Source organism: Mauremys reevesii, linkage group 1 (assembly GCF_016161935.1).
Source record: "Mauremys reevesii isolate NIE-2019 linkage group 1, ASM1616193v1, whole genome shotgun sequence".
Taxonomy (NCBI): Eukaryota; Metazoa; Chordata; order Testudines; family Geoemydidae; genus Mauremys; species Mauremys reevesii.
Window position 1 is genome coordinate 306,244,362 of NC_052623.1, and position 26,407 is coordinate 306,270,768.

At 38.9% G+C, this 26,407-nt stretch overlaps 1 protein-coding gene across 18 annotated transcripts in view; it reads right to left on the bottom strand.

Annotated features, from left to right (window-relative positions):
* PPHLN1 (periphilin 1) overlaps nucleotides 1-26,407 on the bottom strand; it is a 121,194-nt gene that overhangs the window by 88,262 nt on the left and 6,525 nt on the right. For 2 of the 18 annotated variants that reach the window (XM_039505576.1, XM_039505619.1), the window contains exons 2-8: nucleotides 22,549-22,616; nucleotides 13,900-13,962; nucleotides 11,489-11,580; nucleotides 10,603-10,638; nucleotides 10,292-10,348; nucleotides 7,527-7,697; nucleotides 4,759-4,820 (exon numbers count right to left, since the gene is read on the bottom strand). In XM_039505576.1, the coding sequence (XP_039361510.1) occupies nucleotides 4,759-4,820; nucleotides 7,527-7,697; nucleotides 10,292-10,348; nucleotides 10,603-10,638; nucleotides 11,489-11,580; nucleotides 13,900-13,951 (470 nt within the window). In that variant the 5' untranslated portion in view covers nucleotides 13,952-13,962; nucleotides 22,549-22,616. Of the gene's footprint in view, nucleotides 1-4,758; nucleotides 4,821-7,526; nucleotides 7,698-10,291; nucleotides 10,349-10,602; nucleotides 10,639-11,488; nucleotides 11,581-13,899; nucleotides 13,963-16,380; nucleotides 16,517-18,520; nucleotides 18,710-22,548; nucleotides 22,617-26,407 lie in introns of all 18 variants that reach the window. The other 16 variants (XM_039505687.1, XM_039505693.1, XM_039505585.1 and 13 more) reach the window with 15 other exon arrangements.

Sequence of the window (26,407 nt, forward strand, 5' to 3'; positions counted from 1 at the left end):
TTTTCACTAACAAAATATTCTTCTCCAAACCAAGATTTTTTCAACTCAAAATCAATGTAAAGCCAGTGACATCATATGCATCATTGCTTCTGAAGTGGCTTTTTAAGTCCAAATTTTATGAAGTCTTCATTTGTGAAAGCAGGTATAGTGAGTGGTGAGCAAAACTAGTCTTTTTTTTTTTAAATGAAAAATGGCTTATTGGATTGTACATATATTTTAAAGAAAAAATTTCATGACATTCAATTTTTTCTGATTTTCCAACAAAATAGGAAACTAATTTGGGTTTTTGGTTTGAACAGAATGGTCCCAACATGAATATTTTTCAGTTTGGGTTTTTTGCTCCCACCCTTTCTTTCTTTCTTAATCCCCAAAAGAGAGAAAGTAGAGGACACCCCGCCCCCAAATAAAGAAAACAAAAAAATGCTTGTTTTGATTCCATTTGATTTGAAACTAAACAATTTTCTGCCTGAAATAGATTTGCCAACAAAAAAGAAAATCAAAGAAATCTGTGAAACATTTTGATCAAAATGAAAAATTTTCATTTCATTCCAAGTTTTTCACAATAAATAATTTCCAGTCTTTAAGTAGCCCTAATGATTAGTTATTTACAGATTTGGAAAAGCGCTAATGAGAGCTCTGGGAAGGAAACAAAAGACAATAGAGAAAGGATACATGTATTAAGTCTTTTCTGTGTGTTTGAAACTTGGTGTAATTGTCAAAGAAGTCAGCTGTCCATCCCTCACAATTTTGAGCAAATCAAGACTGAATAAAATGAAAATCTAGTACTTACCTGAATTATATATTTCTTGTCAAGTTAAGTTCTTTGAACTGCCACATTACTACATTTTAAAATTTTGCTTTGAACATTACATTTAGAATTGATTCCACATTCCCCAGAAACACTACCATGGAAATCAGCAAACTGCCCTCTACAATATATTCTGACTTGAATAGCTACTCTGGTGATAGAGACATAACAGCAATCAGGAAACCGTAGCAACCAGAAAAATGGCATTACCCATCTAAAAGAAACTGAGTATCATGACTGCTGCTCCATCCATTCATCTAGTGCTGCTTACTCAGTTTTTTAAAAAAAAAAACTGAAAAGATTCTTGAGTGTTTTATATTAACGGTATTTTCATTTAGGAAAAATGTCTTTAGCAGGTATAATAAATACAAAATCTTATTAAATATACAAAAAGTGCTGAATATCTTTTTGTTATACTTTATCATGTTTCATATAGTCACAGTGGCTACTATTTCACTTTAACTGCTTTTCATAGAATCGTAGGACTAGAAGGAACCTCGAGAGGTCTTCTGGTCCCTGTCCCCTGCACTCAAGGCAGGACTAAGTATTATCTAGACCATCCCTGAGAGGTGTTGGTCTAACCTGCTTTTATTTCATTTGTTAACATTAATCAATTTTCTTTTAATTGTCCCCTCTTTATTGCCAAATAAAAGGGCCTATATTTTACAAAACTCAAAGAAGACAACTCCAGTGTATCTTCCTGCGTCCTTGTACAGTCAATGTTTTCTAATTTAATCCTCCACAAAGTCTTTATGCTCTATATTTTTAGAAAAGGAAAGGACTAAATAAAAGGAACATACATTGTAAATACTTTTCATTTTGATTTTCTCTGTTGAATGACACTACAAAGTTCATTACTGAATGAGATGCAAAAAGTTACTAATACTTTAGAGGCTTGGAAAAGATACTACTGTGTTCAGCAGGATGATCACAATATTTCACATACAACTCTTTAAAATTTCCCTATGTTCCTCTCCACAAACGTATTTTAATGTGTACAAAAACAGTCAAACTTCTGATCAATAGGGGTTCTGTCCATGTATGAAATGTATTTCCCCCTAGTAAACAGAACATCGCTAAATGAAGTTCTACAATAGGGCAATTAACCCCTCAAACATTTATCAAAATAAATAAACTGAACTATTAAACAAACAAAAAAACAGACAATCCTGAGTTCACATTTTGCCCTACATCTTTTAACATAAGAGAAGAAATATTAAAAAACACAGAAAGCAAACACTTCCTTTAGTAAATCTTTCTCACCACTGGGTGCCACTCTTGCTCTGTATAAAACAAGATGCCTAACATTAAGTCAATCTCTTTTTGCAGCTTTAAACAAGTAGAGTTCCTTTAAAATAGCAGAGAAAGTAAAGACAGTAAAGTGCTAACAAAATGTTTCATATTCAGTTTTCTAACCAATGCCTTACTATCTTCAGTGAAGACTTTCCAAAGCCTTCTTACTGTTGCAACTACCAGTGGAGTTGCAGTAGGGATAGCAATGGTAGGAAATTTTAGGGGGAAAAGTTGAATGTAGTGCAGAAAAATCCTTATGGTATTAACTTGTTTTTTCAGTTAAATTATGTTATGATGTAATTAATCAGACAATGTCTAAGTCCTACTATTCAAAGAAATACACATCTATCTTATGTATTTAGATGGTATTATAAGCGCCTCACAATCTTTTAAAATGTATTTATCCTCACAACACCGCTCAAATATAGGGAAGTACTATTATCCCCTTTTTACAGAGGGGGCTTGGAGTCTCACAGGCTAAGTGCCTTGTCCAAACAGGACAAGTCTGTGGCAGAGAAGGGAACTAAACCGAGGTCTCCTGAATCCCAGGCTACCACTGCACTGCTACTGTACCAGCCTTCCTTCCATTACTATTTAATTCTTTTAAAATATTCATTTTAACTGTACTGACGGTCTCAAAAACTTGTCACTTGTGTTATTGTTTGTTACAGTGTAACAAGCAAACATCTCAATGAGTGCCTGTTATTTTCCACATACATTCTACTAGCATGGGTCTACTTCTCATATGGCAGTCTATTAGAATAAAAATATTTACTGCACTTCTCTATGAACAAAGCTGTTATCAAACACATGAAAGACACTGTGAATACTAGCATTTAACATCTGTCAAGAGAGTTTTATTCCTAGTAAGTATTAGAATGAAGAATAGTTTAAGAAACTGAAGAAGATGATTCTTTTCAAAGACACTTCTCAGACATAAGTCAGTCAGACTACAGACTGGGGAATTTGTACAACAGGAACAGTTCTCCCTGTTTCTGTGTCCCAAGCACACATGCACCATGTGCATATATTCATGCAGTAACCTTACTGTGATAAATGAAGGGGGCAGGAGGAAGCTCCCTTTTATGAACACCCAGCCAGCCAGTTAGCTATAAAGTCCCTCTTGGTGGCTGTTCTCTGCTTGCTTTATCTGTAAAGGGTTAAAAAGTCTCCCTGGCTAGGTAAAAGACAGACAGTGGTCACCTGATTAAAAGAACCAATAAGAGGGCTCGAACTTTTTAAAATTGGGGAAAAAAAAAACACTTTCCCTTTGTCTGGTTGTTATTGTTCTCTGGAGAGCAGAGACACAGAGCAGCAATGCTATAAGCAGCTTTAAAACATGGTATGAAAAAGCATCAATTCATACCTCAACCCTACTTATCTGAAACCCCAAATATGTAAGTAATTAGGGAATGTGTAGAAAGACACAATTAAGGTTATTTCTTTTATTTCTTATTGGCTTGTGGACTCCTCTGTACTAACCCCAGATGCTTTTGTTTTGCTTGTAACCTTTAAGCTGAACCTCAAAAGAGCTATCTTGATGCTTAATTTTTGTAATTGTTTCTTTTAAGATCTAGCAAAAAGCCTAAGTTCCAAATGTATTTCCTCTCTTTTTGGGTTTAATAAAATTTACTTTTTTTAAGAACAGAATTGGATTTTTGTGTTTTTAAGAGGTTTGTGCATATGTTGCTTAATTAGCTGGTGGCAACAGCTGATTTCCTTTGTTTTTCTTTCTCAGCTATTCCCCGAAGGGCCGGGTGAAAGGGCTTGAGGGTACCCCACAGGAAGGAATTCCCAAGTGCGCCTTTCTGGTTTCAAAGGGTTTTTATTGCATTTGGGTGGTGGCAGCATCTACCCATCCAAGGTCAGCGAGAAACTGCAACCTTGGGAGTTAATACAAGCCTCGAGTGGCCAGTATTAGTTTTTAGAATCCTTGCAGGCCCCCACTCGGAGTGCCTTGAAACTTATGAATTCAGAAGAGATGGGCGTCAGAATATATATATGGTTGGGAGCAAATTCTTCTAACCCAATCAACACAAGAGAAACTCCAAAGGAATTTGAAATACAATTTTGATATAAAACTCTAACAGTGTAAGTTAGTTGAATTGATAATGCTCATTTAACTTTTCTATAGTCTACTGTAGATTTAGATACAACTTTTATAGAAACACAAACACACACATTCCTAATTACACAAACTACTTATATATATATATATATATATAAACCTAAAGAACAAGGAATGGGACAATAAACTGGGGAAGAAGTTTCTCGCACTGCTTTAGCAAATGAAAAGACAGGAAACGTGGACAGTTAGAGGGGCAGAGACCTTAACAAGGCAATTGATGGAACATTCAGATCTGAAGTTGAGATACAAACACACCCCAAAAGTTTACCGCTTGCAACAGATTGGTAGCTCAAGCAGCATAGCTTGCTATTCCTACAGTGAGGTTCTGCAGAGATTTGCATGAGGGAGAATTTATGCAACACTGCCCAAATTAAGAAGCAATTATCATCCTTTACTATCTTTAGACTAACATTTCTTAGCCGTTTCCTGGGAAACGTCCCAGTTCAGTGTGACTCTACTGAGTATACATCTTTTAAAAAGTTGGCACTGAATGCAAAAAGGGATTCATTTTATAAAATTACATTAATACCTGTACTCGGGCTGTCGACTTATGGAATAGTCTTCCCTTGGCCATCTGTATCCTGGCTCCTCCTACAACATATGAAGAGGAGATGGTTATATGAAGTTTAACATAAGAACGGCCCTACTGGGTCAGACCAAAGGTCCATCTGGCCCAGTATCCTGTCTTCCGACAGTGGCCAGTGCCAGGTGCCCCAGAGGGAATGAACAGAACAGGTAATCATCAAGTGATCCTGTCGCTCATTCCCAGCTTCTGGCAAACAGAAGCAAGGGACACCATTCTTGCCAATCCTGGCTAGTAGCCATTGATGGACCTATCCTCCATGAATTGATCTAGTTCTTTTTTGAACCTTGTTATGGTCTTGGCCTTTACAATATCCTCCGGCAAGAAGTTCCACAGGTTGACTGTGCATCGGGTGAAGAAATACTTCCTTTTATTTGTTTTAAACCCGCTGCCTATTAATTTCATTTGGTGACGCAAGTTCTTGTGTTATGAGAAGTAGTAAACAACACTTCCTTATCTACTTTCTCTAACATCAGTCCTGATTTTATAGACCTCAATCATATCTCCCTTTAGCCGTCTCTTTTCCAAGCTGAAAAGTCCCAGTCTTATTAATCTCTCCTCATACAGAAGCCGTTCCATACCCCTAATAATTTTTGTTGCCATTTTCTGAACCTTTTCCAATTCCAATATATCTTTTTTGAGATGGGGCGACCACATCTGCACACAGTATTCAAGATGTGGGAGTACCATGGATTTATATAGAGGCAACATGATATTTTCTGTCCTATTATCTGTCTCTTTCTTAATTATTCCCAGCACTGTGTTAGCTTTTTTGATGGACGCTGCACATTGAGTGGATGTGTCCATGACTCCAAGATCTCTTTCTTGAGTGGCAACAGCTATTTAGAGGCCATCATTTTATATGTATAGTTGGGATTATGCTTTCAAATGTGCATTACTCGGCATTTATCAACATTAATTTTCACCTGCCATTTTGTTGCCCAGCCACCCAGTTTTGAGAGATCCTTTTGCAGCTCTTCGCAGTCTGCCTGGGTCTTAAGTATCTTTAGTAATTTTGTATCATCTGCAAATTTTGCCACCGCACAGTTTACCCCTTTTTCCAGATCATTTATCATGTTGAATAGGACTGGTCCCAGAACAGACCCCTGGGGGACATCACTATTTACCTTTCTCCATTCTGAAAGCTGACCATTTATACCTACCCTTTGTTTCCTATCTTTTAGGAAATTACCATCCATGAGAGCACCTTCTCTCTTATCCAGTGGCAGCTTACTTCGCATAAGAGCCTTCGGTGAGGAACCTTGTCAAAGGCTTTCTGAAAATCTAAGTATACTATATCCACTGGATCCCCTTGATCCACATGCTTGTTGACCCCCTCAAAGAATTCTAGTAGATTGGTGAGGCATGATTTCCCTTTACTAAAACTATGTTGACTCTTCCTCAACAATTTATGTTCATCTATATGTCTGATAATATTGTTCTTTATTATAGTTTCATCCAGTTTGCCTGGTACTGAAGTCAGGCTTACAGGCCTGTAATTTCCGCTGGAGCCCTGTTTTAAAATTAGCATCTCATTAGCTATCCTCCAGTCATCTGGTACAGAAGCTGATTTAAACGATAGGTTACAGATATAATTAGTAGTTCTGCAATTTCACATTTGAGTTCCTTCAAAACTCGGGTGAATATCATCTAGTCCTGGTGACTTATTGCTGTTTAATTTATCAGTTTGTTCCCAAACCTCCTCTAACGATACCTCAACAATATAGATGTATGATACAATTAGGAATAAATAAAACTTGGGTACTATCTTCCACGTTACAAAAGCATTTAATAGATTTATAGGACGGAATTTTTAAAAATCTTTCTGAGACATTTTCTCCTGCTATTTGTCCATTTCTCCCCACCCCCTCACTTTCTTCAAGACCACCCATACACACATTCTTCTCTTCTCTTCACACCAAAAAATTGTAATATTATATACTGTGAAAAGTAACAATATTAAATCCAAATCAGGACTGAGTCTCAACAATAAGTAATCTTTATTGTGGCATCTTAGCAATAACGGGAAAACTGCTAGTTTGAAATTTTGTATATTTCAAATTTTTGAACAAGACAGGGAGGTACCTGATTTTCAGAAATGACCACTGATTTTGTATGCACAAGAGCAGGCATACATGATTGTGACTCATATCATGGAATTCAACTATTTATTACTGCCCTTGCAAATCAGAAGGATAGATGGACAAGTGCCAGAAAATGAACTGCATTTACTTGAGCCCATTAACTTGCACATACAAGCATCTGGGATGTGTGGAAGAACTCTCCAAACCACTTATAAGCTCTCCACCTCAAACCCATGTAGGAGAATGGGCAAGGAAAAGGAAAGACCAACAAGGCTTCTGGCCACTTGTGTTCTACCCAAACAGACAGGGATACAGCACTGCTGTGCACTCCCAGAGTAGCTGCTGAAGTGCAGGCACATGAGAATGTAGCGTCATTATCCTGCAATCACGACATACTTAGAAGCGAAAATGACTGCACACAAAGTACTGTCAAAAGCAAAAAAATAATAAATTAATTAATTTTAAAAATGTTTTTTTCCTTTACCCTTTCGGTTTAATTATTTATAATAATATTGAAAAATGTTCAGGGAGAAATTATTTTTGAGATGACAATGTCTCTTTAATTGTGCACACAGATTCAAGCATGAATGAAAAGACAAGCAATATGTTCATGGGAGAAAAATTACATACCCCTCTATGTGGTGGGCCACTTCTTCGTTCATGGGCAAAACTGCGGCCCTCCTCATAGTCTCTGTAGTCAACATGACTATAATCATCATATCTACTGTAACTTCCTTCTGCAGGTCTATCTAGTAGTGGTGGTTTCTTGGGTGCAACATTAACTACTCTATGATAGTCATCCTAAAAATACAAAAGAAATATAAAACACACTACTTTTTATTTTCACAACAGACTTCCAGTAGTAAAACACAAAAGTTAAAAAAAAAAGGGGGGGGGGAGTACATGAATGTGGTTATTCCAAAAAATATTGAATGCCAACATTCTTTAAAAGGCTACATACTTAAGTGTGGAGAAAACATGCAAGAAAAGCAGCAAGTAAGTCTGATGATGGATAACACATTACATTTATATGGTGTCTAATCTGATGTAGCATCCCAGCCATCTTATGTTTATAAGGAAATGTTACAAAAGTAATCTGTGAGTAGTCTTTAAAACCCTAAACATCAGGTCTCAATGTTTTAAAAAAAATTACTCCAGTTTGTATTTCTTATATGCTTTGACACCAATTTCAGAAATGATGGCGATAAAGAAAATTATTTTCTGCAATGCCTCCCAAATAAGAGCTTGTCGATAAATGTAATTTATTATTTGAATGTCAATAGTGTACTCAAAATATAGAGGAGGTAGTGCTTGCTCAAAAGAGATCAATCTGAATAGAGAAGTAATACAATTCTGACACAATGCAGTAGATCACCAGAGGATGCATTCGAGTGTTTTAATGCTTGCATTTTTGTTTTACTTGTTCTAAATAAGTTGCAACACTGACAATGGATTTAAAGTGAACAACAAAACAGAGAAGACACTTGAGGGGTGGACATCGCTTGAATTGATAACTGGTATATTAAGTTTTATTCAAGAGATGTCCACCCCTCAAGTGTGATTTAGACTGGCTGGACCACTTTGTTCCCCTTAAGTTAAACAAGTTATTTTTTTTGTTTGTGTCATGATGCATGGATCTTGAATCCAGGCCCGCAAGGTCTATGAGAGCAGCCACACTCCAATCTTCCACCAGCAGCCTGCTGGCAATAGCTTGCCTGAAACCCATGAAGCCCAGTCTCAGTGTGAGGCTCCGCCCTTGTGTGCCGATTGGCAGAGTCCCAGAGTGGTTGACTGGCCCTACTTAAGCCAGAAGTAGGAACAGGAAGCTGCCCAAACAACTGGGCCCCACCCTGCTCTCGACAGTGTGTCTTGTACTTCCCGGCCCTGCTACCCAGAGGTACTGACTCTGTGGGAAAAAATAGGGGGTGTTCAGCGCCCACAGGGCCGGATTAATCTTTTGTGGGCCCCACCCCCCACCCTCACTCAGCCTCTTCCTCCGAGGCCCCACCCACCGCTCAGCCTCTTCCAGGGGCCCCACCTGCCACTCCTCCCCCTCCCCACTTGACCTCTTGGCCTTTTTCAAGTTGTAGTCACAATCTAATGCTTTGAAACTTTCTGCAGGAAGAGGTATATTAGGGTCACAGACTGTTAATATATTATAAACAAACTTGCTGACAGCCCAGCAAGTTTACTAAAAAGCAATCAATTACAGACACCTAATAAAAAAAATAAAATCTCACTCCATAGACTAGATACAATGTAGAGGCCACACGTATACAAAATATCACAGGGCTTGATGAACCCTTGAAGGCAAACTATCTCGTGGAATACCATTCCTAACATATACATTAGGCTTATGATTTGGTGGTCCTGAAAGAACATATGGGCTGAAGCTATATTAGAAGTATTCACTCTTCCACTCCACCCAAAAGATTAAAGCACAAAACTGTACCAATGACATATAGAAAACACTATTTTAAAGAGTTCCAACAGTAAGAATATTGTAAAGGTGTGAATAATGTTGTGCAGAGTACGGGAAACCCTGCAAAATCCTACTGTCTGGCATTTTATCATTTGCCAACATCTGAGATCTCATTCTACAATAGACTTTATTTTGATATGTTACATTCAGTTTCAGGATCAAGCTTAAGGCCCCTGTTCTCTTGAATAGTAGAGACAAGACACACAGAGATATGCCAGACATGAAAAAGTGACAAAATATTCCAGCCCAGGAATAACATTCATCTCCTTGTCGTCTGCCATGAAGACTGATAATTATGAATGTACTTATGATATTTACATGACCATCCAAAAACAAAATTAAAAAAATACTCCTTGCCCTGAGCAAGTAGAATTTTGCAAGTCTGGATGTGGTGATGAAGGAAATTGCCTTTCAGTAGCTACCTCAAAGCAACAGAGCAGAACCAGAGGAAGCCAGACATCCTAGCTTCATAGTATAATGAATTGAGACTAACAAACCAAAGTTTTGCCATTAATTTTTTTGGGAGGTGTATCAGTAGACTCTACTGGTCATGCCATTCTATTTTGATGTTATTTGGAATATAAACCTACAGTTGGGGTACTTGGTTCAGTCTCTCTTGTATGATAATATAATTATACCACTTCAATGCTCAGAGATTTTTCCTTTATAGCTAACCTTAAGCATAAACCTCCATAATGTGTATGCTATACTTGTTTCCTAGAGAGTTTGAAGGAATAATAGAATTTAAGAATTTTATTGCTGTAATGGCTACATTAAGTTAGCAAATTGTTAGACAAATCAAATGTTACTCTGTTTAAAAAATATATAATATCTGTAAAAGTCCATCTGCCTTTCCTTTTGTTCTATTGCTAATAAGACTACTTGAGAAGCAACTGAGAATCTGACTAAATACTCTGTTCAAACTTATCTGGTTTCCAGTTTGTTGAAAATGGAGAAATTTTGCTGACTCCTGTAAAGAAAGTTAAAACATCACACAACAGCCAAAACACCAATACACTGATCAATAGAAAGAGAGAGCCATATACACCTTGTGACACTAGTTACCAATACCAGTAAGTTACAAAAAGTGCAGGCTGAGAATATGTGATGGGAGGGTGAAATAAGATAAAAGGTAGCCCAGGTCAACTGAACAACCACTAAATAAATCTCCAAGATTCACTAAGAAGGGGGAGAGGACATAAAGTAGACAGCAAAGACTGATACCTGACGTTTTATGTTGCCAAATACATACGGTGTACCCTGTAATCAGAATAATTTAGAAAATGTTCTTTAAATTCTATTTAACTGCAACAGCTCAAAAGCTAAATTTAAAAGTGATTTTGATTTCTCTCTTCTCCAGATATTCAGATATAGAAGAAAATAGTTTACCTACTTTGTTCTTTTTTGTAGAGTTTTGTGTTTACTTTTAGAGACCTCAAATAGGTAGCTGAAATTCTAATTTCAGAACTGAGAACAAAATGAGTTTTGCAAACAGACCGCATGTCATTAACTACATTGTTTCCTTTGTAATTAATGTCCCAATAAGTATCTAATAGGCAGCTGCTGCTAATTTATATTTTCAATCATGTTTAAACTTTTGCTTAAATCTTTGCATCCAGCAACAGCATTGTTTCTTACTGCTCTACGTAAGCCCTTGAGTTCACAATCTCAGCACCTCAGTCCACTTTTAAAATTTGATAAAGTAAAAAAAAAAAAAAAAAATATTTCCAGCAAATTATATAGCTTCAATAAAACCTGGAAGAATCTGAACGGTCCATGTTTAACTGCATACTAAATATATTGAACACTTATGTACAGCAGATTATCTACTTGAAGTACTTCCCAGGGAATATCACCCTGATTCTATACAAAGAGCCATGTTGGCAGACTCTATCGTCCATGTTAACTTCATGGGACTCACAAATTCACAAGGTCTGCCGAGGCAGATACATTTGCAGGATCAGTACCTTAAATGTTAGTCCACAGTATGATCTCTGAACATGGAATTAAATGGTAAGAAAAAAATTGAATGAAAAGATTCAGCTTTAATAAGTACTATTTTTTAAAAGAAGTACAAGCCCCATATTTAAACAATATAGCATATACTTACATCAGAATGAATTCTTGGTGGGAGTCGTTCTCTTGGAAGTCTTTCATACTCATATCGTCCTTCAGACCACATTTCATCTCTTCTATATGCCACTAAAGATAAAAATTCAAGCAGACAAAAATATACGTGTTATGCACAAGTAAGAAGCAAAAAGTATCAAAATAAGAAGTCTCCTACTTCTCCTAATATAACATACTATGCACAGAAAGAAAAAGCACTACGTTCTTTTTGAAAGGGCTTAATTAACACTGGACACTGTCCAGCTAAAAAAATGAAAATGAGTATTGTCCATTGTTTCATTAAAAAGTATTAGACTGGAAATCTGATGACATCATTGCTCTAAGCCTCCAAAATACAAGACTGTAAAATATTTTGAAAACTTGGTAAATATGAATATTTTCATAAAAGTTTGATATACCAGCCTGTTAAAAACCTAATTATTTACTATTCTGACAACCATTTACTTTCTCCATACCTGAACTGTGAATGTTGCAATTTGGAATGAAAATAGTCTTTACTGAGACTAAGGGTTTTGCTAGGCTGAAAAAAATCTTGGTTTGACTTTTATAAAGTTGTGCATTGTACAGTTCAAAAAAGACCCATTGCATGTGTAGCAATAATTAGGAAAGTGAGTACATGTTGATTCAATTAAATTATAGGGCTTATTCATGTGATGCACAGGATAGCAGCACTAGGGTGGCCAACTTTCTAATGTCTGAAAACCGGACCTTCTGCCCCGCCTCTTGCCCTGAGGCTCTGCCCACAGCTCCACCTCTTCACGAGGCCTCGCCCACTGCTCCACCTCTTCACAAAAGGCCCCATCCCCTGCTTGCTCCTCTTCTCCCCACTCCTCCTGTTGCTCACGGCTCTCCCCCATCAACTCCAGTGTGAGCAGCCCCAAGGGACTTGCAAACTCCAGCTGCAACAAGCCGCCTGGAAGTGAAGGTCAGAAGAGCGCTGTGGCTGCGCAGGAGCAACCAGGCAGCCCCGTGCCTCCCTCTGCGCTGCCTGCCAGCAGCCCCCTTCCCCGTCTGATCGAGCCCTCCCCACCCCAGAGCTGCCTGAGAGTGCAGCCAGGGGAAGCGGCATCTGGCAGGGCAGCTTGCATACCTTCCTTCCTGGGGAACGTTCCATGCCCACTGAGAGCCCTTACGCCACTCGCCATAGGTCCCCGCTCTCTGTCTTCCACCACAGCCCTGGAAACCACACTCCTGAGAGGGGCCGCCTACGGCCTGAGCTAGTGCATGTGTGCTGACGTGGGAGCTGCACTTCAGGCCCCGGCAGCAGGCTGTCACTCCCGCGATAACCAGACTTTTAGTATCCAGTCAGTACATCTGACCAGACACTGCCAGTTTCCCTGTTCAACCATCCTTTCAAAGACCAGACACCTAGGAACCCTAAGCATACACCGCTTACAATCTCCACTTGTACAAAAGCCTTCCCCACCAACCCTGCACACAAATGTTACTGCAACATTAAGATTGCACAGTTAAAATCACAGCCAGGAAATGCAAAAAGTAATTCACTTCACTTTCTAATAAGGTTGAACAATTCCAAAATATTACATTTCAATTTCCATGTAGTCTTTCTATGGATCAGTTTAGTCATCTGTAAAATTACAAAAGCATGATACAGAACTCAGAAGAGAGGTGTGAAGCTTAGCATGTTTAATGCGTTTTTAAAAATTGTGGTCTTTGACAGAATGCAAAATCTCTTTTTCTTGGAATTAAATTAATCAGAATTTCTATTCTTAAATAATCTGTATAAAGTGAATCCAGGTTGGAGTACAACCATTACTATAATAAGAAAACCTCACAATCCAGCATGTAACATAATTCACCAAACTTAAGAGATCCAGTAGGAAGTGGCAAAAAATGACAAAAATGGAAAACCCCAATCTGAAATGTATTTTGGGATAAATATAGAAATACAAAAGAAAGACATCAATTAAATAAGAGTTTGCTAAAATTACATTTAAATTCTTTTCCTCTTGGGTAATGGTAGTTCCAACTATTAAAACTGAATAGTCCATAGGGGGGAAAAAACAGCCATAGGAGACGACAGCCTACCTATGACTCCCACAGTACAGATCCAGTACAAAGTCTTTAATGTGGAGAGTCTTTGATAAAGAAAGTAAGGAGCAGGACATGCCAAAAAGAGACAAACACACCAACATTTGGAAGGTGAGGACCTATGAAATTTTCTGGTGTAACCTCATACTAGGAAAAACACCAAACAAAACCAAAACCGAAAAGCAACTATACTCAGGATTTTTAAAAAAGAGTAATGACAAAAATCTGGTAAGCTTATTTATTGCACTATTTCTTAACTGTTACCACAAGTAGTACTAGTTTAGCTATATAGTTTAGCTATATATATTTTGCAAAAGAGCACAAACAAAAACTTTGTACCTGTATCACTTACTTTTGTGTCTATTTTATCAACCAGTATTTGAAGTCCCATTCAATTAGTTCCTAAGAAATTAAAAACAAAAATACATTAGCAAAAAACAAAAAACCCACCAAAATACAAAACAAAAAACCAAAAAATCACCAACCCTACACATTTAAAATACAATACTTTTGCTTTCTCACTATTACTTTTCACTAAGAAAATTAATCCATTCTTTTTAAAATCCAAATCCTAAAATGATGAGCTAAAAGAGATCCAGTGCAGAATGGTCCACTATCCTACACCAATATGAGATGTAGCCAGTCAACTCCAAAATATCTAATTTCAATGTCTCAACCTTCCACAGCCAATTATTCTAGTCACTTGACCTATCTGCAATATTACAGCATTTTGGCTGTTTTAATCTGATTAGAAAGACAGAAATAAGAACCAGCAACATGTGACCAACCAGCACTCCAGACTTCCAGTGGCTCATGAGGCACAGCTTAAGAACCATTAGTCCAACAGTAGATCTCAACCTTTGGGGTCCAACCCCATTTTAATGGGGTCATCAGGGCTGGCATTAGACTTGTTCAGGCCCAGGACTGAAGCCTGAGCCCGACCACCCAGGGCTGAAGCCGAAGCCTGAGCCCCGCTGCCTGGGACTGAAGCCGAAGGCCCACTGCCCGGGGCTCAGGCTTCGGTTTCAGCCCTGGATGGCGGGGCTCAGGATACAGCCCCCTACATCTGGGGCTGAAGCCCTCAGGCTTGGGCTCAGGCTTTGATCCCCCTTCTCGGGATTATGTACAGTGAAACCCCGCTATAACGCAATGTTTGGGGTCCAAAAACTTCGATCGCGCTAAATGCGGGGTCGCGGTATAGCGGGGTTTGTCAGTGCTCCCCAACGCGGTGCACTGATGTGCGCCGCCTAGTGCCCCTAGTGCCCAGCAGAGGAGAGGAGCCTCGGCTCCCTGCCTGCCGGGGACAGAGAACTCCAGAGCTGCGGAAGCCAGTTCTCTCTGTTCCCGGCAGGCGGGGAGCCACAGCTCCTCTTGAAGCCGGAGAGAAGCTGCGGACTTGCGCATGCCGGGACAGAGAGCACTGGCGCCCGCAGCCCCGGAGTTCTCTGTCCCCAGCAGGCGGGGAGCCACAGCTCCTCTTGAAGCAGGAGAGAAGCCGTGGCCCCACACCTGCCGGGACAGAGAGCACCGGCGCCCACAGCCCCGGAGTTCTCTGTCCCCGGCAGGCGTGGGGCTGCAGCTTCTCTCCCCTGCCATCGTGTTGGGGATCATTGGTACAGTATCGTACTGTATTATACCTTAAAGGGGAGCCAACCTGTGATCGCATTATATGCAATTTCGCGTTATGGTGGGGCGCGTTATTGCGAGGTTTGACTGTAGTAATCTTTGTGGTCGCAGTTCAATGAAGTTTGAGAACCCAACATAAATTTTCCCTTTGATAATTTTAAACTAACTCCCTAGGAGACAGCACTTTCCCCAGCTGTATGAAGTATTTGTACGCAATTACAGTTTCCACCATTTGAGCCAGTCTACATTATAAGTACAAATGAGTCAGGGGACCTATCTACAACTTGGTTTCATTTTAGAACATAGATGGGATTTAAACCAAGTTCCATAATCAGGACACGTCCAAAAATTTAGCCCAGTTACAGAACTTACTTAAGAGCCTGTCTACTCTACTAAATAGAACTGTGTTGTCACTAGGTCTACTCTGATTTGGTTGTAACTGAACTGGACAGGCCCTTTGTCATCCTCTCTCTAAACTTTTCATATTAAGTGTCAAATTTTGTAAGGTGCTTAGCACCCTCATCGCTCTTGAAATCACTAGATTCCCAGATATCCTCTCTGTTGTAGTGGTTAACATTAGAGGGTTGCACACTTCGTTGTTTTTATAGGCTGAGTGCATTACACCCACCAGAGGCTCTTGCATTCCTCCCTTCCCCTCCACAAGCTCCCTGTGTTCCACCATCCTATTCCCACTATTTCAGGGACTCCTTGCAACCCCATCCCTCCTCTCATGCTAGTGACTCCATGTGTTCCCCACGTCTACCTTTCAATTTTTCCAATTTTCACCAAAATCCATAAGGTTCTGGTCATTGATGCTTAAACCATTCCCTGAAATTTTGGAATTGATTGGACGTAGCATTCAAACGTTATTGGATTACAAACAAACGCCATCAAATTGAATGCAAGGCCTTCCTTTGCTTGATCATTTAAGCCACTTCTGGCACTCAGAGATGTGTGGTTGGCAGTAAGCATTTAATGCCACTTGCTTGATGCAGTGATCAAAAAAATCCACTCGCCTGTAGTCTTATCAGTTTTCACTACTGCTGCTCTAAACACGGTGGGCAGTAGTGAAAGTGGCAAGAATTATCATAAATATTCTGCTGCTGCTTAAGAATGCTTTGAGCAGAAGCTATCCACAGCGTAGCAGCCCTCAAAAAGAGAGGCCAAGAAAGAAATAGAGAAAGAGGAACTCACTGTGAGCAACCAGGTTGAATGAATGATAGAATGCAGATACACACATATGTGATGTCCATCATATCAGTGAGGAAACTTGGGGAGACAACGAGTAACAGGCACACTTTCCACCGACTCTCACAAGAGTGAAGAGGCTCTGCAAGTGGAGTGGGGAAATTGAGAGAATGCTTCCTCTGTCACCCAGCAACAGAGGGAGCTAAATATAGACACACACTACACAGAGTCTACTATGAAAAATTGAACCTGCAAGCAGTCAGGGCGATATCCTTTTCTTTCCACTCACAGAGGAAAGTATCAAAGAATACTGCCTTTTCACCTGGGCATTATCCCTATTCCTGTTTCTGGATAGTAGGTTTAATCCTACAGCTTTTAGGTATCTGGAGAAATTTCCACATCGTAGACTATCTGTGACTGGATAGGAATGAGTAGGCAGACAAATAAACTGAAGGGATAAGACAGAACAGGGAAGTGCAATATAGACAAGGAAATAAGGAGGAAAGAGAAAATGAGAGGAAGTAGTGAATACACTGCAGGAAAAAAAAACAGAAAAAAGGATGAGAGACTTAAGACAACTCAAGAAAAACACACTATGATCTACTATAGGGAAGAAGGGCGGGGGGGGAGGGGGAAGAAGAAATCAGGATGAGAAAGATGCAACATCAAAAGCAAGAGAAGTGTAGTAAGTTCTAATTTTACAAAATCATTAAATAGAAAGTTCACTTGCATCATGGCACCACTGAATACAATACACACAACTGTTCTATTCCTTTAAACAGCTACAGCCTGAGGCAGAGACTACGAAGAATTTGCCATTTAAAGGGCCTGAATTTGAAGGGAGCATTACCCTAATATCTTTCCTACAGTCGCTGACAGAATTAATGATTACATAAATTCTGTCATCTTTTTATTTCCTCCACCAGTTTCATTAGTGGATTCATGTCTCATTTTCAAATAACAATTGCTTGTACATTGTAGTATTCTTGTCCTTGAAAATTCTCTGTTGCACAAGCTAAAGTCCTATCAGCATTTATAAAGTGATTATCAATGTGGTATATACTGGCTGTACACACATTAAAAAAAAGTCAAGAATCATCATTAAAAAGAAAAAGATGCCAAGAATCATCATTAAAATCTACTCATGGTTGAGAATGTTATGAAGTAAATTGATTTAATTGGGCTGATAAAGATACACAAAGCAGTGTTAGACACTTTATTAAAATTTCAAAACAGAACTATTTTAAATTTTCATCACAAAAACTACTTAATTTATTCAACAATTTATATATACAATCATAAAATTAAACAGCATAATTTATTTTGAGTTACAAAGGAAATGAAAAAAAAACTTCTATTGACTTCAGAGGAAGTAAAATTGAGTCTTTATTCTCCTTTGTAATTGAAATATGTTGTATTTATATTGAAGTTTTCCTTTAAAGGAAATATTCTGTTCCAAGTAGCTCCAACTGTAGAAGAGGCCACAGGTCTATGTATCTAGGTATTTCTAATGCACCAATTACTGTCATATCTGAATGATAGTTAGTCACTATTCTGTAAACTTTATCCTAACTGAAAGTCTAAACTTGCTTTACCTTTTGCTCATCCAGCATAAAAAAGTAATTCTATGTAGCCCAACCTCCCAGTCAATTTTAAGTGTAATGTCTTTATAAGGTCTAGCACAAAAACTGTGCTGTATGAGCATTATTAAGGAAAAAAAAATGTGAATTAAAAGTTAATAGGCTGTAATAGTTTTATTACAAAAGAAAAATGGTCTTCTTAAGGGTTATTTAAAGCATTCACGTGCTGAAGTGATGTGCACTAATATACATTTGTAAATAAATAGCTGAAGACTAAAATTTTCAAATAAGAGCTAACTTTACGTTCCTATGTGTGGGATTTTCTAATGACTCAAGGTGGCCAATCTATTTTGTTTATCAAAAAGAAGGTTAAGGGGTGACTTGATCACAATCTAAGTATCTACATGGGGAACAGAAATTTGATAACAGATGGCTCTTAAATTTAGCAGAAAAAGATATATCAAGATCCAATGGCTGGAAGTTGAAGCTAGACAAATTCAAACTAGAAATAAGGCATTTTTATTTTTTAAAAACCATAAGGGTAATTAACCATTGGAACAACTTACCAAGGGTTGTGGTGCATTCTCCATCACTGATCATTTTAAAATATAGATTGTATGTTACCATAAAAGATATTTTCTAGTTCAACCACAGCTATTGGACTTGGAGCATGAATTAATTCAAGGAAGTCCTTTGATCTGTGTTATAAAGCTGTTCAGACTAGATGTTCACCATGTTCCCTTCTGGCCTTAAATCTATGAATTAACAAAGATTTAAGAAGATGAAATGAGATTTTCAAAAATGCACAAGAACATAGGCACTTCAGAAAATTCTTAACTATCTAAATACAGACAGGCTCCTATTTTTAAAAATTTAGCCAAAAACTTCATTCAGATGAAGGCAGATCCTACATTTTTTTGGGCTCCTGCACAAATAATATCTGTTGATATTTGGAAAGTTTCCAAACAGATATTGGATTGGCCTACTTTGAATCCTGCTTTAACAACAAATGCCAATCATGAAATTCCCCAAATCAGTGGGGCTACTCATATTAGTAAGGATTTGATGAATCAGACCCTAAGATTGTAATACTATAATCAGAATTAACCGTCCTCTCAGTATAATAAAATTTCTCTCAAAGTTGGATACTGTATATTTTGTCTTGTATCCAAACATATGTGATAGATATTGACTGTGCTGCATTTACTAATAGAGAACTTTGACCTCCATATTTTTTCTATTACAGTATACTTTTGGGTTTCTGAAACCTTATTATCCAGATCCCATTATTTCTGGACAACACAGAGGTTCAGATAATAGAGCAAAGACCTCCTGCCAGGAAAGGCCATCCTGCTACTGAATGGCTACTGTGACAGTGCAGGGAGCACTCCACGGGAATAAGTGAGTGGGGCCATGACTGCGGAACTGAAGAGGACTCCCTGAACTGCCTCTGGGCCAGTGATACCTGATCTCTGCAGGTGCAAGGTGTAGAGAAGGCTACTGTTCTGACCAGGAATCTCTGCTCTGCCCCACCAGGACCACAGCCTCCCCACTGCCCTTGCGCGTGCAGTAATCCAGGGAGGGTAGGAGCATGTAGCATGTATAAAGATGATGTTTGCTTATTTCCTATAGTAATATGTTGTAATGTAAGTAGGCCCAAAAATCTATTTCCTAAAAACAGGTTTGACAATAGTCAAGAGAGGCATGGGTATGAGTAAAGTGAAGTGAGACAATTCAGAGATAAGTTAAGGCACAACCCCAGTTCATGTTGTAAACATGTTTTGGTCCTAATTGGTTTTTACAAATGTTTTAAATAAAATATTAATGTTTTGGAAAATGCTACCTATAATGCTAGTTACTGGTCTGGCATTGAGGCAGATGTTAAGACGATGCTTAATGTTAAACAGCCAATGAGAAAGTAGAAAATATTTAATTACGGTTAACGTTCATTAATTAAGTGGCATTATTATAGTTGATTATAAAAAGGGTAGTAGGTTGATTTTAGATAGGCACGCCGAGATTCTGTGGCCTGCGTTGTGCAGGAGGTCAGACTAGATGATCATAATGGTCCCTTCTGACCTTAAAGTCTATGAGTCTAAGGTACCACTAAAGAAAGAATTATATCCACACTCCTCATCCAGAGGCTGAACAGATATGCATGCATCTTTTCACCTTAGAATGCGAGTATAAATGCAGTGCATGATCATACTGTAATGCCTGTTTGATAAAATTAAGGATTTTATTTAATATAAAATGGTTTAAGCATTCACTGGTCATTCACAGTCCTCCACTAACTTAAATGATCTGTAACTACCCTGGAGGCTCAAACCTTAAGGAATTCAGTTTGGTTTTATTCCTTATGTTTAAATGAGTAATTGGAAACACATAAATCAAAGGTTACAAGAGGCAACACAGGGAGCCCTCTGCAGCCCCACTGTTATGGGAGCGAGCAGGGCTGTGACAGCAGAGCTGAAGAGGGCTCCCTGCGCTGCTGCTCCTGCCCTCTCAATTATATGAACTCCCAATTATCCAAATAAAATCCATGTCCACCCATGCTATTCGGATAATTGGGGGTATACTCTACTGTGCTACTTAGGCCTGGTCTACTCCTAAAACTGAGATCAACCTAATTACATTGCTCAAGGCTGTGAAAAATTTCACACCCTCTGGGATATAGTTAGGTGGACCTAACTGTATATGCAGTTGACAGAAAAAATTCTTCCATTGACCTACTTACTGCCTCTTGGAGAGGTGCATTACCTACTTTAATGGAAAAACTCCCATCAATGTAGAAAGCATCTACATTACCATGCTACAGTAGTGAAGACACACCCTTATTTATTTACTGTATCAGTTTATATTGCCTCTGGGTCAGTGGTGATTGCTTTTGCTGAAGTATTCTCTCAGCTAATGGTGTTTCACCATATGTGGGAGACTAATTCTAATACTGTATAACATAAGCTGCTCCTTTGTGGCTTGCTGCCAAGAATCAGAGCAAGCAGATTATCACAGCAATAGGTCTTGCTTTGTGCTAGTGCAACAGACCTAATAAAAATGGTTTCCTTCTCCACAAAATAGAGTAGGATTATGTGGCTCACTTGAAAGTTTTAGGTTTTGCTTAATTTTTATTCCAGCTTTTCCTCTTCTCAGTAACATGAATAAGATGGAGGGGTTGAGATACATGAGTGACAGCCATCATTAACTTTTGCAATAGTAATCTTTTCTCTATGGGTTTATTGTTGAAGGACCATGCTACAGTAGGAACCCTAGAATTCTCCTTTTATGGCACAAGGTGGGGAGTTACCTTCTCACCAGAGTGATGGCACTTGGCATTTTGTCACCCTCTCCTTCTTTTGTATTAGTCTTTAGCTGGTAGGTTTAATCCTCTACCTATTATGTGCATTGGTAAAAATTTTAAATATGAGTACTATGTGCGTGTAAGTACGTGGCTGGGAAAAAGAGATTGGGTAAATTTTGAAGAGAGAAGTATGGTGCTGAAGGAAAGAGATTTGCAAATAAGTAGAAGAAAGGAGAGGGGAAATCGCTACCTCCTCCCCTGCATAAAAACATGGGGAAAGAGATGAGGGAGGAGAAGAGAGAAGAAACAAAACAATGAAAATAATTCATGGAAAGATACATCATGATTAAGGATATGATTTTGGCCCGGGTATTTTTATTAAATAGACAGGACCTAGGCAATAAGTCAATAAATCACAAATGTACACAAGGCAGCATTAGGAGCTAGCAAATGGGGCAACTGCAAAGCTAAGTTATGGGCAGCGGGGCTTGGGCTTTGGCTTCAGCCCAAGCCCCACCTGGTAGGGCTGAAGCCTGAGCCGAAGAAGTGGACATCTGTTAAAGTCACAGAATCCGTGATCTCCCTGACCAAATCCTAGCCTTGATCATAACCTAATACAGGAAAGAAAGGGAAAGCATGGAGTGGAGGTAGAAAGATAAAAATACAGAAAAAGGGAGAAAAATTACATTTTTAAAGACGTATTAAATAGAAAACTGATTGACAATGTTACGATTAAATACAGTAAACAGTACAAAACTGTTTATTCCTTCATCTTATAGGAGTTATGATCTGGGGTAAGTGGCTTGGGTGTATGGCAGCACATTTATTTCTTCTCCTGGTTATCGAGCATTGGGTATATTTTTCAATTCCTGATGTTTATTCTGGTAAATAAGACAGCCGTCTGTCTTTTGACAACTGCAAGCAGTGTGACAAAGACGAAAAATAAATTAAGCTACCTCACCTATTCCATGGAAACTAAACCTTCCATCATAGTTATGATTTTTCCACCTTCTTGTACAAAAACCAAACAGTTTTACCCACAATATGTGGATAATTTTGGGAGGACATCCCCATCTGGGATTGCATTCACTGTTTTCTAATCCAGAAACTGAATGGAGGCATTACCCCAGATTTTTAAGTCATTCTCAAGTTCTGTGGCCGCTGAAAATATCAGTGGGAAGGCAGTGCTGCTGTACTAGAAGGATCTCCCCATCAAACTCTCTGCACTTCCTTGTTTGTAGAATAATGGGTAGATATTACATTTGAACAACTTCATGACACTTCAGACCCTCATACCTGATGCAAACTCTTCATCATGAACTTTAAGTTCCTTGAATGTAGTTTTCTTTGCAGTTCTCTCCAACCTAGAGTGAATGATTGGGTATGTCAATTTGGGAAACCCACACACAACATGATTCACTGGCAAAGAACTTTATTAACTCCAAGATAATGTTGCCCGGTGGTATATGGTGCCCTTGCAAAACATCCAGTTCAGCAAAATTCAAAACTTCTGAAAATTAGGAAATACAGAGTTAAGGTACATACCCACGCAACCTTAACTCTGCCACCTATGGAGCTGGCAATAGACAATTGGAATTATCTGCATGCACTGCAGCTGCATTCACTGATAGGTTTAACTGTATTGAATAGGTTTCAGAGTGGTAGTCGTGTTAGTCTGTATCAGCAAAAAGAATGAGGAGTATTTGTGGCACCTTAGAGACTAACAAATTTATTTGAGCATAAGCTTTCATGGGCTAAAACCCACTTCATCGGATGCATGCAGTGGAAAATATAGTAGGAAGATATATATACACAGAGAACATGAAAAAGTGGGTGTTGCCATACCAACTTCTGATTTGTGTCCATTTATTCTTTTGCGTAGAGACTGTCAAACCAAAGAATAAATGGACACAAATCAGACGTCAAGAATTATAACATTCAAAAACCAGTCAGATCACTTCAGCCTCCCTGGTCACTCAATTGCAGATCTCAAAGTCGTAATACTCCAACAAAAAAACTTCAAAAACAGACTCCAACGAGAAACTGCAGAATTGGAATTAATTTGCAAACTAGACACCATTAAATTAGGCTTGAATAAAGACTGGGAGTGGATGGGTCATTATACAAAGTAAACACTGCCTCCCCATGCTATTTTCCCCTCACACACACACTGTTACTCACACCTTCTTATTAATTGTTGGAACTGGGCCATCCTGATTATCACTACAAAAGTTTTTTTTCCCCTCCTACTGATAATAGCTCACCTAAATTACGAACAATGGATTATTGAACAAAGAACAGCCGGAGAAGTGTCTCTACAGTCACCATTCGACTGAAAGGCAAATGATAGCACACAGACATGAAGATCGAACACGGATTACAAAGAAAAGCTGGCCATCTTCCGCACCTACTGCAGTAACAAGATTACCGACAAAAAAGCCCAGCACCACCAACACATATGGACCTGTTGTTCTTGGTTGCCACGGTAATGGACAGAAACTACCCACTATGGTCATTTTTAAGAGGGAAGAGCTGCAAAAAAGAAAGTTTTCAGAATCATCGAGGATTAACAAAAGAACTCAACCGCTGGACATCCACCATATGTGAATGGATTGTGGATGCCTGGGCTAAGGTATCTGCTTTAACTGTTGTCCGAGCTTCAGCAAAGCTGGCATCATTTGAACACATGTTTGATGGCGAAATTGCCCAGCTGTTCAATTCAGACACAGAAGATGAGGACTTGATGGATTTGTGGGAAGAGATTGATTAAAAATAAATGTAGTGTATTGTTAAATAGTAGAATATGGGTTAAGTACAGAAATACTTAATTACTCTTGTTACAGTTGGCATGGCAACACCCATTTTTTCATGTTCTCTGTGTATATATATATCTTCCTACTGTATTTTTCACTGCATGCCTCCGATGAAGTGGGTTTTAGCCCACGAAAGCTTATGCTCAAATAAATTTCTTAGTCTCTAAGGTGCCACAAGTACTCCTCGTTCTTTGTACTGAATAGTGGAGAAATTAGATGGAGCAGCTTGGAAGAGTTGTGACTGTGATATAAGGTGACCTGAGGAGGACGCAACCCTCTGTGGATGCGTGTGATCAAAGGAAACAGGTACAAAAGTACCTTGAAATATCCAGTATATAGCTCATTTCAGCACTGGGTATCGCCTGTCTCAGTAGCTGGCACAGGGGTCTTCTGGCCATGGGACTGTCAGCAGTTAGGTGGGAGATGAGCATGGTCTGTGAGTTTAATGAAAGGTAACTGCAAGTATGGTGTTAGATGGTATTGCATGCATAAGGGTGAAGAGGTCATAAAATTTAGCTGATGTGTTCTTTCTGTCTACGCTACAGTGAACGTTGCAGCTGTGCCACTGTAATGCTGTCATATAGACACTTACTAAACAGATGGAAGGGATTTTTCCATTGATGTAGGTAATCCACCTCTATGAGTAGCAGTAGCTGCATCTACAACATGGGTTGCGCCAACCTAACCACAGCACTCAGGGAGTGAAATTTTTCAAAGCCCTGAGCATTGTAGTTAGGTCAATTTAAATGTACATCAGGCCTAAGTGTTTGAGTGTATGACAGATGTAGGTAGTTCCTTTCCAATGCAGTACAAAGGCAATGTGGGTATATATTATGGGTATTGGGACATCACTCTCAGAGGACACAATTAAGGCTGAGTATTTCCTGGTTTTAGAAATCTGAGGTTGAAATACCTTAATTCATTCCTAGTTTTCACAAGTCTGAATTTTACTGAACTCAGCATTCTGGAATGACATGATATACCTTAACTCTGCATTAAGTAAGTTTATTTATCAGTGAATTTTCTACCCTTTTTTTTTTTTTTAACTATAATCAGAAAGGTTGTTGGTAGGTGTTAGTAGTCATTTAGGCAATTCTAATTATAACATAGGTGTACAGTTGAGACACTGCTGTGGCCAGACAACAATAATAATACCTGAGAGACAAAGCGGGTGAGGTAATATCTTTTATTGGATCAACTTCTGCTGATGAGAGAGACAAGCTTTTGAGCTTATACAGAGCTCTTCCTCATGTCTGGGAAACATACTCAAGGCAAGTCTATACCACAAAATTAAGTTGACCTAAGTTACGTCTACGCGCAACCACTGCAGTTTTATCAGCTTTACACATACACACTATGGTCCTTGTGTCAACGATGTGCATCTTCACCAGGAGCACTTACACTGATTTAACGGATAGCGTGGAGCATAGTGGGATGGTTCTGAAAGGCAGCAACAGTCAATGTAAGCAACACATTATCTACATTGAGGGCTAGTCTACACTAGAAGCGGTACATGGTGCCACTGCACCGATGCAGTGGCGCCACTGTAGCACATCTGATGAAAATGCTTTCTGCCAATGGGAGAGAGCTCTCCCGTTGACATAGCTCTGTCCACACCAGCGCCTAGGTCAGTGTAACTTATGTCACTCACGGGGTGGTTTATTCACATCCCTGCACGATATGTTATACCGACATAACCTGTAGTGCAGGCAAGCCCTGACACTGCGTCGACCTAACTACATCGACTTAAGCGCTATCTCTCTCACAGAGGTGGAGTTATTAAGTCAGTGTAGTGGGTGAGTGAGTTGTATCTGTGGGAGCTACATTTTAGTGTAGAGGCTTACAGAGCATAGGATGCCTTATGTTGACCTAACTCAGTAATATAGACCAGACCTCAGAGTGTCACACCTAAAATACAAGGTGGAACATCTTATTTAGCATAAGTAATTAATACATATTTCAAGGGACCATTCAGAGTAATGTGACCCATTAACACGCCTCCAATCATAAGGGGGGAAAGGAGGGAAGAAAGGGACGTGGGGGGTGTTAGGGCTTACAAATTATTGTAATAAGACATAAATCCAGTGCATCTATTTAGTACATGATTTTTAGTGTCTAGCAAAGTTATGAATTTAAGCTCCCTGGCTTGTCATTTGAAAGCGTCGTGCAGGTTTCCTTTGAGGATGAGGACTAATAAATCAGATATAATCACTTTGTGATCATGGCCACAACAACACTGCATGAGATACCACCAACCTCTTACATAGCACTTTTCATCAGTAGATCTCAAGGATAGAAACATTATTCCCATTGCATACATGGGGAAACAGAGGCAGAGAGAG